Below are 14,908 nucleotides of genomic sequence, written 5' to 3' on the forward strand. Positions count from 1 at the left end.
CGCTTCACAGGCTTTTTGTGAGAAGAAGGGGGAGGGCGGTCTGCCTTAGTTACAGCTCCGGACACCGCTGGAGGTTTCTCAGGAGCTGGAAAGCGGGCAGGAGGGGTCCCACGATTATCCCTCACAGGATAGCGGGGAACCCACCCAGTATTAGAGGGATTTCGTGGAGGGGGGGGTGTATAATCCTGTCTAGAATTCCCAAACCCCCTATTGTCCCTCTGATTTCTATCCTGGGAAGAAGGATTCCTAAAATGAAAACTCACCCGTCTTGAAGTTTTCTCAGGCTGAGTGCGCTGGATCTCCCTGCCCCTTTCCCTGGGTCTGTCAGACCCTGGCTGAGCCTGTTTAAGTGGCTTAGAAGGTATTAATGGACGACCAGCCGCCTCGAAGACTTGCTGGATAATGAATGGGAACTGCTCATGTCGATCTGCCGGGGCCAATGCACTTAAACGATTACTAAGATCAATACGAATAGAGGTATCAGGCATGACGTCTTTTAAAATCTCCCATACTTGATCAAAATTACTCATAGTAACCAGCATGCCAAGAGAATATGCAGCTGAAATACCAAACTTTTGCAAAATATGACGCAGCACTTCACCGAGATTTGTGATTAACGGTTTCCCAAATATCGAACGATAAGTCCACCCGTAATAACTCCCCCAACTTTCGCAGAATGAGGGGGAAGGAACCAAATTCTGTGGCATCAGAGTAGAAATAATATAATGTCTGGTACGAGAATTACAGGCACCAGTGACAGCTTCAAGCGCGACTAGTCTAGTGGCCAGATGTTCAGGTATCAGATTAACATCAGCTGGAAGCGTCCCCAAAGCCCGCCTTACTCTATCTGCTTTTCGATCAATCTCACTACGGGTCCCGAATTCTCCAGGCGTCCCCAAAGAAAACGAGGTTTGTCCGTAATGATCTCTGAGCGTTTGAAAGCAGTGCAATAGGGCATTGTAAAACGCATTCATTTTCCCTGCCGGAATTTGATCCACAGGCGGGGCATCAAAGGACAAAATAGCATCAAGAGGCGGACGCGGTTCAGTGAACGCCAAGCCCCCTCTTTTTTCAGAAACCGGAATTACCGGATTCTCTACAAATAAGCATTTACCAAGTGAAAAAGACATCTGACAATCAGGGAGAGCAAAAGGAACAAAATCCTCTTCTGCTCTTCTATTTAGCCCCTGGTGTCTGCCCTGTGCAGTAAGAGCTTTTAAACGACAAATGTCAACATGAAAGCACGGTGACGAGTCACTGGCCACTTGTAAATGCAGGACAAAGGACTGATCTTCCCTGATATGATTGGCTTCAACCCACTTACGGAACGTTGCTTCTTGAGAAGCTCTAATTCTATAAGGGTCAGCCATTGCAACCAATTATAAAAACTGCTGCAAAAGGCAAAATTACATGACTGGAAAATAATATTTAATTCTACAGGAGATTTAAACCACGTTGGGCGCCATGTGGTAAATTTTGAATGGAAGTATTGAGGCTTTTACCCTTAGCAGAATTTAAAACCAGGGAATCCTGCCTTGATAAAATATCCCACTTCCACTTCTATTTCCCTACCCTTTCTGCCTTGAGACAAAAAGTTTACTTTCAGAGGTGTGTTCGAATCTACCACAGAAATTTTTTATTAACCTTTAATTCTTGCAGCACATCATGCATAAATAAACCAGTCAGTTTATTGTAAAAATATTTTCTTTATTTCACAGATACAGAAAGGCATGAATAAATATCTCTAAATGACTAAGAATCACTTTTATGTTCAAATCTTAACTTTACCAGAGTATATCCTACAATCAATGCAAGAACCATTAATAAGGAAATTGAAATTATTAATATCAGATAAATGTCTATTAATGTCATCTTTTTAGAAATTAATACATTTCTAATACATCTGCCAATGTAGAAACAATAGCAATTTAAAGGTTCTCATATACTTGAATAAAAAATTATATTTACCAATTTTCTGAAGCACCCCGCTCTGTGTCTCTCTCAATCACGTGCGAAGAAAGTCTAAGTAGCACCTCTCCTTCTCCCTCAAACTGCCACTGTTTTATACACTTAAGACCCTTTGATCCAGGGTCGCTGTTACACTTCCATCAACACATCTAAATTTTATTCTGTTTATAGCTTCGCCCATTTTTGATTTTTAATTGGATTTCTTTTGTAGTTCTAAGAGAAAATCTTTTTCACTCCCTTCTGTCACACTTAATTGGCTGGCCATCTGTTTTTAGGGTGGTCAATCATGCCACCTGCGTTAGGATGCTCAATGTCATAAAATGCAGGTGCTTTCTTACTTGAGATAAGAGAAAGTGGTAAACAACTGTACTCTCAAAGTCTGAAAGTGGGACAAAGGTGAAATCTTGAGGTTTTAAGTAGGGGAAAGGTGAAAGCTATGTGCTGAAGCTTTTTCAGCACAGCCATGACCAATGTCATGGCTTTTAAAAGTAAAGGCTTATGGGTATTAAATGCTAACATGTTTCTTTATGGCTAATTGATTACTGACTTCACTAAATATAAGTAATTATCAATAAAGCACAAAATATTAAGATATTTTCTGACACGTGATTTAGTTCAGTCCATCTGAGTCATTACCCATGAAAACCTTCTCCAGAATGGGTATCTCCCCAACATACTCTTTAGTAAACACCGAAGCAAAGAAATCATTTAATCTTTCCGCGATGGCCTTATCTTCTCTAAGTGCCCCTTTAACCCCTCGATCATCTAACGGTCCAACAGACACCCTCACAGGCTTTCTGCTTCGGATATATTTTTAAAAGTTTTTACTGTGAGTTTTTGCCTCTATGGCCAACTTCTTTTCAAATTCTCTCTTAGCCTGTCTTATCAATGTTTACATTTAACTTGCCAACGCTTATGCATTATCCTATTTTCTTCTGTTGGATCCTTCTTCCAAATTTTGAATGAAGATCTTTTGGCTAAAATAGCTTTTCATCTCCCCTTTTAACCATGCCGGTAATGGTTTTGCCTTCTTTCCACCTTTTTTAATGTGTGGAATACGTCTGGACTGTGCTTCTAGGATGGTATTTTTTAACAATGACCACGCCTCTTGCACACTTTTTACCTTTGTAGCTGCTCCTTTCAGTTTTTTTCTAACAATTTTTCTCATTTTATCAGTTTCCCTTTTGAAAGTTTAGCACGAGAGCCGTGGATTTTCTTACTGTCCACCTTCCAGTCATTAATTCAAATTTGAACATATTATGATCACTATTGCCAAGTGTCCTCACCACTGTTGCCTCTCTCACCAAATCCTGTGCTCCACCGAGCTCCCTCTCTTGTCGGTTCCTGAACCAATTGCTCCATAAAAAAGTCATTTTTTCCACCCAGGAACTTTATATCTCTAGCATGTACCGATGATACATTTACCCAGTCAATACTGGGGTAATTGAAGTCTCCCATTATTTCCGCACTACCAATTTGGTTAGCTTCCCTAATTTCTCTTAGCATTTCACTATCAGTCTCACCATCTTGACCAGGTGGACGGTAGTATACTCCTCTCACTACACACAAGGGATTTCTACCCATAAAGATTCAATTGTGCATTTAGTCTCATGCAGGATGTTTATCCTGTTGGACTCTATGCCATCCCGGACATAAAGCGCCACACTGCTTCTCGGGTGCTCCTCTCTGTCATTGCGATATAATTTGTACCCCGATATAGCACTGTCCCATTGGTTGTCCTCCTTCCACTATTCTCTGAGATGCCAATTAAGTCTATGTCATCATTCACGGCTATACATTCTAATTCTCCCAGCTTACTTCTTAGACTTCTGGCATTAGCATACAAACATTTCAAAGTTTGTTTTTTATTTGTATTTTCATTCTGCTTTTTAATTGATAGGGATAAGTTTGAGGTTTTTAGTTACAGGCACTTGGACTACTTTTCTTATAATTGGAACCTCACTGTTGGGATGCCCTAATTCTAATGCATTATTAGTATCCTTTGACGATACCTCTCTCCGAACCATGAGCTGCCGAGTGACTGTCGGCTTTCCCCTTTGTTCTAGTTTAAAAGCTGCTCTATCTCCTTTTTGAAGGTTAGCGCCAGCAGTCTGTTTCCATCCTGGTTAAGGTGGAGCCCATCCCTTCGGAAGAGACTCCCCCTTCCCCAAAAGGTTCCCCAGTTCCTAAGAAAACTGAATCCCTCTTCTTTGCACCATCGTCTCATCCACGCATTGAGACTCCAGAGCTCTGCCTGCGTCTGGTGACCTGCGCATGGAACAGGGAGCATTTCAGAGAATGCTGCCTTAGAGGTTCTGGATTTAAGCTTTCTACCTAAGAGCCTAAATTTGGCTTCCAGAACCTCCCTCCCACATTTTCCTATGTCATTGGTGCCCACATGGACCACGACAGCCGGCTGCTCCCCAGCACTGTCTAAAATTCTATCTAGGTGACGCGTGAGGTCCGCCACCTTTGCACCAGGTAGGCTTGTTACCAGGTGATCCTCACACCCCCCAGCCACCCAGCTGTCTACATTCCTAATAATCAAATCACCAACTATGACGGCCAACCTAACCCTTCCCTCCTGGGCAGTAGGCCTTGGGGAGATATCCTCGGTGCGAAAGGACAATGCATCACCTGGAGAGCAGGTCCTTGCTACAGGATCCTTTCCTGCTGCATCAGATTGCTGCTCTCCAATCATGAGACCTTCTTCCTCCAAGGTAGTCTGAAGTTGGGAGTTGGCTACTATGTCCCTGAAGGTCTCATCTATATACCTCTCTGTCTGCCTCAGCTCCTCCAGGTCTGCCACTCTAGCCTCCAGAGATCTGATTCGTTCTCTGAGAGCCAGGAGCTCTTTGCATCACATGCACATGTAGAATTTCTCACAGGCGGGTAAAAAATCATACGTGACACTTGATGCAAAAGACTGGGAAGCCCCCCTCTTGCTGCTGGACTGCTGCCTTCATCTCAAATTTGTTCAGTTCCTACTTAAATTTTAGGTTGCTATGGGAGTAGGAATGTGTCTAATTAATGTCCTTGAAAATTAATTCACTAAATGTGGCCTACATGGGAATGATCAAACTCTCAATAAGGTGGTGTTTTGGGTTTTTTTTAAGTGGCACCTGCCTATAAATTAAAAGATGAACTAGGGGTGGGTGGGTGTCTAATCTCATGTCCAACTGGGCTACCAGGTAAAATATGGACTGAGCCGGGTGAAGCTGACCTTTTTTTTTTCTCTATTGACTACTCAGTCTATGGCATGCAGAAGCTGAAGAACTCTTTTGTGACCTTCCAACAATTAGCCAATCATCCAGATAGGGATGGACTAATATTCCCTCTTTGTGCAGGAATGTGCCACCTCTACCATCACCTTGGTAAAGGTCCGCAGGGCTGTGGCCAAGCCAAAAAACATAGCTCTAAACTGGTAGTATTTCCCCATTATCACATACCTCAAAATTCTCTTATGTTCTTCCATGGTGGGGGATATGAAGATATACATCAGAAAGGTCTAAGGAAATGAGAAACTCTCCCTTCCTTATTTCTAGCATTACTGACTAAGGTTTCCATTTGAAAGTGGGGCTCAAACTGTCCTGTTCACATGCTTTAAGTCCAAACCAGCCAAAATATGGCCTTCTTGGGAACCACAAAGTAAATGTATATTCCTTTCTTGATCTCGCTCTTGAGAAGTGGCACACTAGCCTCCAACTGGAGCAGTAGATCTAATATCCCTTAGATGGATGGCTTCCTCAAGCTCAATCTGCAAGGGAACTGGACATAGGCCTCTGGAATAAGGGCAGCCAATTTCAGGGCACAAGCATGCCGAATAATCTCCAGGACCCATTTGTCTATGGTTTTGTGGATCCACTCATCTTAAAACTGTGCCAAAAAGCTGCCAACTGGTGGATTGGACTCTCCTAGCCTCACTTCAAGACACCCTGAGTGCTGCCTCTCTCAAAAGAAGTAGGCTGGTGTCAGTAGCCCAGCTTTCCGAGGAGTGCCATATCTCTCATGTCTTTACTGCCTGACCTACTAGTAATGAGCACAAGAGCTGCTTGCCAATCCCCTGCCCTTTCCTCTGGCTGTCTCTGAGGTCTGTACTCTCCCAAGTCTTTTACCAGCTTTTCTAATTGTTCTTTGAACAGTAACCTCTCTATGAAGGATAACCTACTCAGACAGCTTTGAAGGCCAAACATGCCACCCAGTTCCTCAGCCATAGCTGCCTCCTAGTTGACACTGCCTTCAGTATCTGTTTGGACAAAGTCCTGATTAGGTCATACAAAATGTCTGATTCCAGCTTGGCAGCCTCTCTATCCTGGGTATCCTGAGGCTCCTCTGCTTCCGGTTGCAGCTACTGGGCCTACCAGATCAATGATCTACCTCCCACAGATTGCTGTCTAGGGACAAACTGGCAATATCGAAGGATCTTCCACCAGGATTTTTGTCTTTCATGTGAATACAGTCACTTATGCATCTTTCTTTTGCATATAAAACAGAGGTCTATTTCTCTCTGTTGGATTGGGTAGAGTATTGGCATGGCTCTCCTGATCCTAAGGCAGATGTCTGGAGTCTCCCATTCTGCCATAATCATCTCCCATAATTCTGGTTAAAGAGGGAAAACTTCAAGGGGTTTCTTAATTCCTGCTAAAATTGGATCTCCTCATGGGGCTGCTTCCCTTTCCTGTTTATCTGAAAGTTTCAGACATTGGATTATTTGTTTGAGTGCCCTGAGTTCATCCTTCCTAAAGCGTCTCAGTACTGCATTCTCGCTTCCAAGTGATGTCCTCTCTGCTTATTTGGAGTCTTCTCTGACTCCCTTGTCTCCTCACCTCTCTCATTCGGGCCGAGACAGTAAAAGTCGCGGGAGAGCGGGCGAGCGCCTGCTCTCCCGGCACGCGCACAGGCCACTCTCCTGTGCACGCGATTTAGTATCGGCCCGCATGCATATGAGGGCCCGCGGTATAAAGAGGCGCTAGGGACACTAGCGCGTCCCTAGTGCCTCTTTTTTGACAGGAGCAGCGGCTGTCAGTGAGTTTGACAGCCGACACTCAATTTTGCCAATGTCTGTTCTCAAACCTGCTGACAGCCACGGGTTCGGAAACCGGACACCGGCAAAATTGAGCGTCCGTTTTTCAAGCCACGGGCCAATTTTAAATTTTTTTATTATTATTATTTTTAATTATTTTTAACTTTTGGGACTTCCGACTTAATATCGCCATGATATTAAGTTGGAGGGTGTATACTTTCCCGGTGCCGGCAGAAATTAACGCCTACCTTTGGGTAGGCGCTAATTTCTGAAAGTAAAATGTGCAGCTTGGCTGCAGATTTTACTTACTGAATCGCGCGGGAATAACTAATAGATCCATCAACATGCATTTGCATGTTTGGGTGCTATTAGTTTCAGGGGGGTTGGACGCGCGTTTTCGACGCGCTATTACCCCTTACTGAATAAGGGGTAAAGCTAGCGCGTCGAAAATGAGTGTACAAACGCGGGTTAACAGTGCGCTCCGCTGGAGCGCATTGTACTGTATCGACCTAATTGTTTGCTCTGGATGCTGTGGGAGGTCCAGTAGCAGTCCAGAAATGGACATTTATCCAGTTCCATCTGGGGTCACTTTAAACCTGGAAACTGTTCCTCTCTAGGCTCAGCAAGTAACTGACCCTCAACTATTTCCCCTTCACTTTATTGCACAATAAACCTTGAGAATTATAGATATTTTATTTATTTATTTATTTATTTATTTATTTATTTATCTATGCCGATATTCGATTTGAAATATCACACCGGTTTACATACAACAGGATGTCTAAAGGCAAGCCTTTTGGTGACATGATACAGTATAACAGATTAACTGAGTAAATATAAAGAAAACTTGCTTTACATAATAACTTTTCTAACAGTAAATATGTTCTGACTTTAACTTACTATGTACAATGGCAGAGAGGGGGGTGGGAATTGGCTGTGCCAAGGGAGGGAAACAAAAAGTGGGGGGGGGAGCTGGGAGGGAGGGAGGGAGGGAGGGGGGACAGGGAACCAGGGATTAATTTTCTGGAGGGAATGCTTTCTGAAAGAGCCAAGTTTTGAGAGTCTTTCTGAAGGAAGGCGTAGAGGGGTCAGTTCTGAGAGGAGCCGGGAGGTTGTTCCAGATGTGGGGACCTGCTATTGATGCAGCGCATTCTCTTGTGGAGACTCGATGAACTTCCTTAATGGAGGGAGTTGTAAGTAAACCTGTGTTGGTTGAGCGGAGGTTCCTTGTTGGGTTGCAGGGGTACAGTGGTCCTTGTAACCATCTGGCCTTGTCATGAATTTTCCTAAATGAAATGAATTTCCTAAATGTCATGAATTTTCCTAAATGAAAAACAGCACACATAATCCTCTGGTAAATTGCAGAGGGTTTTTTTAATGGTTTTTTTTCCAAACTCTCTCTTGTAAATTTACTTTTGAACTCACTAATTTTACAGGATATAGACTTACATGGGGAGTTTTGTCTTTTGCTCATCCCAAGATTAGCTGGAGAAGGAGATGTAAAGGGGATTGAAACATTTTTTAGGTTTATCTTAGAACAAGAGCAATTTCTAACATTTGTAACCCCAGCTTTTGAATATTTATACATTGCAAAATCACACATTGTTTTAAATTCACCATATATGAATTTGACCAACTAAAATGACAGAAATAAAGGTCAGATACAAGTATCAAGAGTGGATATCATTTTTCCTATCATCTAAATCTGTCAGATCCAAGTGGGGGTAATTTTCAAAACCACACAATAAATAAAACAGGTTTATGCAAGTAAATTACTTTATAAAATTGTGTAGGGAATGTGCACATCAAAGTATGCACATAATCCAATTTTGTGCGTAGTTTTATTTGCACACAAAAATAGGCATTCCAGGGAACAGTGCTGGGATTTACTTTTGATTATAAAAATTATATATGCAAACTAAGAAGCACAAATTATACCCTGCAAAGAGTGGTTTAACTTTGCACAGCTAAGTTTGTGCACATTATTTTATTTATTTCAAATTTATAGACCACTCATCATTTTTTCTGAGCGGTGTACAATAGTAAAATGGACAAACTTGCTGTGGGTACACAGTACTCATGTGATATGTATAAGCTTTTTGTATTGGTACAAGGAAAATAATGCATGTAGAGTTGGAAAACAAACCATGCAGATTAGTTTCTTCCCCTGAGCTAAACACGGGCCTGGGAATTCCTCTTCTAAATGTGGCGAAAAGTATGTGTGTTGTGACCAGTGCCATACACTTTGCCTCATTGAGTGAGTACAGTTTTCAGACAGCTAATTTGCGCACATCAATCACTATTATCCACGTAAATGGCTTTCAGAATTGTATTCCTCATAGACAGAGGCAATCTACTTATGTAAATTGTTGCTTTATGTGGGTGGATGGTGACTGAGAGATCCATATTAAGTGGGCCAGGAAGCAGAAATTACCCAGGTAACTTTGTGTGCATATTTAGCAGAACATACCTAGGGAAGTATTCCGGTAAATATACTTGGCTTAAATTACCCAGGTAACTTTAGGACAGTGAATTTTAATGCTAAATATTGACACTAACTGAATAAATTTTAGCGATGCCCCCAAGTGTACCTGTCTATCTTTATCCAGCTAAATTTTAGTCAAGTAGAGATTTACCTGGATGAAATTTTGCTAGTGAAGGTGTGAGAAATTCAAAGCTCAGGGTTTGGCTGAGTATCTCCAAAAGTTACCTGGGTAAAACCTTTGAATATCGACCTCTAAGTATTTGAAAATACTCTTGAAAATGTATCAACTTTCAACAGTATGGTCCTTAGTTTATGTAAAGGTGTGGCAGACAGTCAAATGCTAAGCTAACTCTGCTTCCTCTGAGGAGAATTGGAAAAATACGTACATATAATTGAATATTATGCTTAATTGTGATCTAAATTCTTATGTGTACTAAATATCATTTAATAAATGTGGATTTTTGTGGGGGGGGGGGGTGTTTCAGAGCGACAAGAAGGACGGGATCCCTGCTTCAGTCAACCAAATAGATCATATATGAATCCTCTATATCACTATCAAGACAGAAGAAACCATTGGAGAGGACCTGAGTCTCGTTCTTCTAGGTCTCGGTTCCAGCATTCAGGTAACTACATCATCAAGAAACTAATAATTGACATTAAAGTTCACCCTTCAGTAGTTACCCCAATGGGTCTCTGATTTACTTATAACTCTTGTGTGTTTTACCTATGTTCTTTAATTAAGAACATAAGAATTGTCATGCTGCATTAGAACAAGATCCATCAAACCTAGCATCCTGTCTCTGATAGTGGACAATCCAGGTCACAAGTACCTGGCATCCATAAAGTAGATCAAATTCTTATTATTCTTTCACAGGAATAGTAATTTCAGTGTATTCTCCTCCCCATCCCTTTCATTCCCAAGCCAGAACTATTCTTCCAGTACCTCTTGCTCATCAGCCATCTTCTCATCTGCATGCTTTCTCACTTTTGGACCTTTTCTACTGGAACAAACTCCACCAAATATTGAAATTGCCCCTTTGCAGGTGAATTTTTAAAAGGATGTACATGTTTTATTTATTTATTTAGAATCTTTTCTATACCGTCGTTTAGTTATATACCATCACAACGGTTTACATATAGGCACATAAATTCAGTAGGTGAATGTGTACAATGGTACATTCTAACAAGTGCCAAAGGGTTTGGTTACATCATGTCTAATTAAAAACGTGTTTGAAGGGTGAGTTAGATTTGACCATATATTTATTTAGCAGTTTTCTATACCGACCTTCATAGTAGATAACCATATCGGATCGGTTTACATTTTAACAAAGGGTAAAACTGAGGTAACAATTCTGGTAAATAATAGATAACAAAGGAAAAGGAATAAGTCAAAGTTACAATCAACAAGGTATGGAAAACTTGGAGGCTTAAAGACAAGCTGGAAGGAAGATAGAGGCAGGTAGAATAAATATAACATGATACGAATAATTTAACGGGTTAGAGCATATGCTTTAACCAGGAAATGCCAGTGTCCATTGTTCAGGAGGAAGTGTGTCAAGGTCCTTGTAAGAAGTGAGGCTCAAACTAGTGATTATCCGGTGGATCTGGGAAGGCTTGGTAAAAGAGCCACGTCTTTAGTCTTTTTCTGAAGGTTAAGAGGCAGGGTTCCAATCTGAGATTTGCTGGGATATTGTTCCAGATAGCTGGGCCTGCAATTGAAAAAGCTTATATACATATAAGTTACTTCTTTACAGGTATAATTCTCTTGTTCTGCGTAATACTATTAAATTAACTGTGAGATACAAAAATCCTTTTGTAATGCATGTGTTGAGAGCATTACAATGCATGTGTAAATGTAAGTATTATAGCAATTTTCAAAAGCCATTTACTCAAGTAACGTGCACTTACGTGAGCAAATCCCATGGACAATTCAGTGGCATATTTTGTAGGAATTTTCAAAAGCCACTTACTCAAGTAAAGTGCATTTACTCGAGTAAATCCTAGTTTTATGCATGTAAATGCTTTCTAAAATCAGGCCCTATATCTCTAGTTCCACCAGAAATTTAAGACCTACTTCTACAACCTAGTCTCCTTGAATTTGACCCTGTGAAGGAGCCCATAAGAAACTCCCTCAAACCACCTTAAAGGACTGGTCACAGGTAGCTGGCCCAGTCCTCTTTAAGGATTAACACTGCAAGGGATTCTGGTTACCTGAAGTGAATTGTTACGTCTAATTACAGAAAGAAAGAGCTTCAAATGTGAACGGAAAACATGGCTCTTCAAAAAGGTGTATGATCTAACAAAATAACTTGTAGAAAACTGCACAGATATTGTCTGATGAACGAGCGACAGTTATTAAGAGACACAAAGAGTAGACAATCCACTGACTACCTCGTGAAGGTTATTTAAAAGGAACTTATTTATTTATTTATTTATTTATTGCTTTTTATATACCGACATTCGATCTCAATTGAGATATCACACCGGTTTACATTCAGGTACTGTAGGTATTTCTCTATCCCCAGAGGGCTTACAATCTAAGTTTTTGTACCTGAATTTGTACCTGAATAGTAATCATGAATTACTATTTCAACAATCTAGTTAACTTGTTTTGATGTTGTGTTGACCTATAATGTGACTGTTGCTTTTGTAAACTATTGTAATCTTCTTTTGGAATGACAGTATATAAATAAATAAAATCTCCTAAACAGGGGAAATTCTCAAGTCAAAGGTAAAAGGGAACTATGGAAAGGCTGAAACAGGCCAGGAACGGAAGGGTGAATGCCTTTGTGCCTTTTGCATGAAGAACAGCCCTGCCTGTATTGACGAGCCAATGAGGGGTGCCCTTGGAAGGGATGGGCAGTGTTGGGAGAGACCGTTTCCACAGAATTGCTTGTTCTGTTTGGCAGAGGACCATATGGAAGAGGGATGACCCTGGTGTGAAGACATGGAGGGCGAACACAAAGTGGCAAGGCAACATGAAAGAAAACCAGGCCCCAGAATGAAAATGATGATTGCGAGTGTGAATGGAGCCGCACTTGGTCAAAGCTCCAAAGCTGCACCTTTGTGAGCACTCCTCATCCAAAACAAGAACTTTAATAATCCAAGTCGAACTGGATGGAGTGTCCACCCAAACGCTGGTCAATTCGGGGTTTGGCAAGACTCTCGTTTGCAAGGACTTGCTTCAGGAGGAGCATATCAACCATAAGAGGAAAGAGACATACACGGGGATAAACAGAAATGTCTAACCAGTCAGATCCTGTTAACAATTCCAGCAGGAGAGGCCATGATGGGAGCGGGTGTCTTTCCCAAACTCCTGCATCCAATAATCCTGGGACGAGATTGTCCCCAGTTTTCAACCCTGTGGAGTCAGCTCATGGATAACAGAGGTCGTCCGCCTGGAAGGGGGAGTGCCCTTCAAGCCAAGCTGGGAGTTAGCCTGGACACGGCTGGAAGCTCAACTGAACAAGACGGAGCTGAAGGGAGGGAGTCCATAAGAAACTCTCTCAAACCATCTTAAAGGACAGGTCACAAGTAGCTGGCCCTGATTCTGGTCCAGGAGAGTTCCCTTTAGCCAGGGTTAAGTTGGCAGGGAAGAGAGAGTTTGGACAGGCCCAGGAAGGTAAAGAGAGCTACTGATTACAGGACCTCCGAAGAATAAAGGTTTGTGCCATATCTGAAGTAAGGTGAGCAATATTGTTTTGTGTTACCTGAAGTGAAGGTGTGCACCAGATTGAAGTTAATCCACTGTAAATAAAGTGCACTTAAGCAACAGCCACAGCCTATCTGTTGTTTGTCTGGCTGTTATCAAGCAACTCATCACTCGTGTGTTATTATTTATGATAATTGTGGGTGGATTCTTGGGCCGGTGGCAGATGACCACGCCCCTGGGGGAAGATCCCGAGAGGGGCCAGCGGTCAGGCTCAGAGTTGGGAGACAGACACACACTAGATCTTTTATTAAACTAAAGGTGGCAGTAGTGAGCTAGAAGAGCCCAGCTGGGCTGTAATCCCTCAGGCACTGGAACAGCAATCCCAGGATGGCTGAGCTGTAGAGAAACTGAATATAGTGAGTAGGCAGAGTGTGCAGAGTTCAGGAACAGAACCATGATGGTAACACTCACACAATAGTCTCTTGAAGCAGCCCAGAGGCTGGAATGAAGTAGGCCCTCAAGGAGCGAGTACCTGGTTCCAGGGAAAGCTCTGAGAGAGAGCTGGTAACTCACTGGTGTTGTAGGCAGCGGTGACTTCCTGGCAGAAGTAAGTTTCGGTAGCAGGTCCAGGAACGTGGGCCCTTGAGGAGCAAGTACCAGTTCCAGACTGTGACCTGAAAAGCAAGAGAGAGAGCAAGGCCCCCGAGGAGCGGGTACCCCTGGTAAAGTCTGAGGAGGCAGAGTAGCAAGGTATGCAGAGAGCAAATCCCATCCGCAGCGATACCTGGAGGAAGCCCTTGCTAACTCGAATAGCTAGCAAAAACGAAAGACCTTAAGTATCCGGTGAGGATGACGTCATCTCAGGGGGACGCCCCTGAGGTTCGCGCCACAGCTGGTACTTGAGTCGGGGCCGCGCCGTGCGCGTGCCCTTAGGCTTCAGGAGAACATGGCGGAAGGCAGCGTCTAGCCAGTCCGGGGACGCTGGAAGGGGTTGGCAAGATGACGCTGCAGCAGCCAAACTTCCATCTACCCAAGAGGGAGTCGCAAAAGAGGTAAGGTGGGCAGAGTGGAGACGTCGGGCAGCAACGGTCGCAACATCATGCTGACACAGACCCCCCTTTCTCAATATTTTGTTCTCTCATTTACACTGATTTAGCTACAACTGTAATATTTTAGTAATTTATTGTAAGGCACTCTGAATAATAGTGCTGTATAAAAAAACCCAATATGGTGCAATTTTGAAATCATCGCAGGTACTTGCAAAGACTTCAGCTACTTTAATTTGTAGACTTTATACCAATTTCAAAAGAAAAGCACATGTGGTTCCCCTTTGAGCATTGCCTAGGGAGAAAATACCTGTGAAGATATGCACCTACTGTTTCTAAGGATATGTTTTCCCTTCCAAACAATGCATATAGTTTTGAAAATGCAAAAAGATGCATATTGTAGTATTTCCTGTTGTAATCCTGCCCCCAGGAACACCTTTGCTCATTGTGAATAAAAGTATGCATCTTACTCCACAATGTGTGCACTTTTACTTGCTTGGAGGGTGGATAGTTTTCAGACTGTCAAATTATCCATGTAAATAGCCATTTAGCTGCATAAATGACTTCATAATTGCAACATATCTTGGTTGGCAGTGGTACCCCACTTGTGTACTTTGTATTGGGAGCATTTTGGAGGCACCCAATGCTGGTCCAATCGGACTCCTGCAGAGCCATATCTAGCTGTCCATAGTATAAAGGGTAAAAAATACTAGGATTCCCTAGAGAGACAGCAG

The 14,908-nt window shown here is 42.3% G+C and overlaps 1 protein-coding gene across 1 annotated transcript in view; it reads left to right on the forward strand.

Annotated features, from left to right (window-relative positions):
- The window catches only part of FAM120B (family with sequence similarity 120B), a 406,519-nt gene that overhangs the window by 273,532 nt on the left and 118,079 nt on the right, over window positions 1-14,908 (forward strand). The window contains 1 exon segment of the mRNA XM_029594202.1: window positions 9,962-10,099. Within this exon segment, the coding sequence (XP_029450062.1) occupies window positions 9,962-10,099 (138 nt within the window).

This window comes from Rhinatrema bivittatum, chromosome 3 (genome assembly GCF_901001135.1).
Source record: "Rhinatrema bivittatum chromosome 3, aRhiBiv1.1, whole genome shotgun sequence".
In the NCBI taxonomy this organism is placed as follows: Eukaryota; Metazoa; Chordata; class Amphibia; order Gymnophiona; family Rhinatrematidae; genus Rhinatrema; species Rhinatrema bivittatum.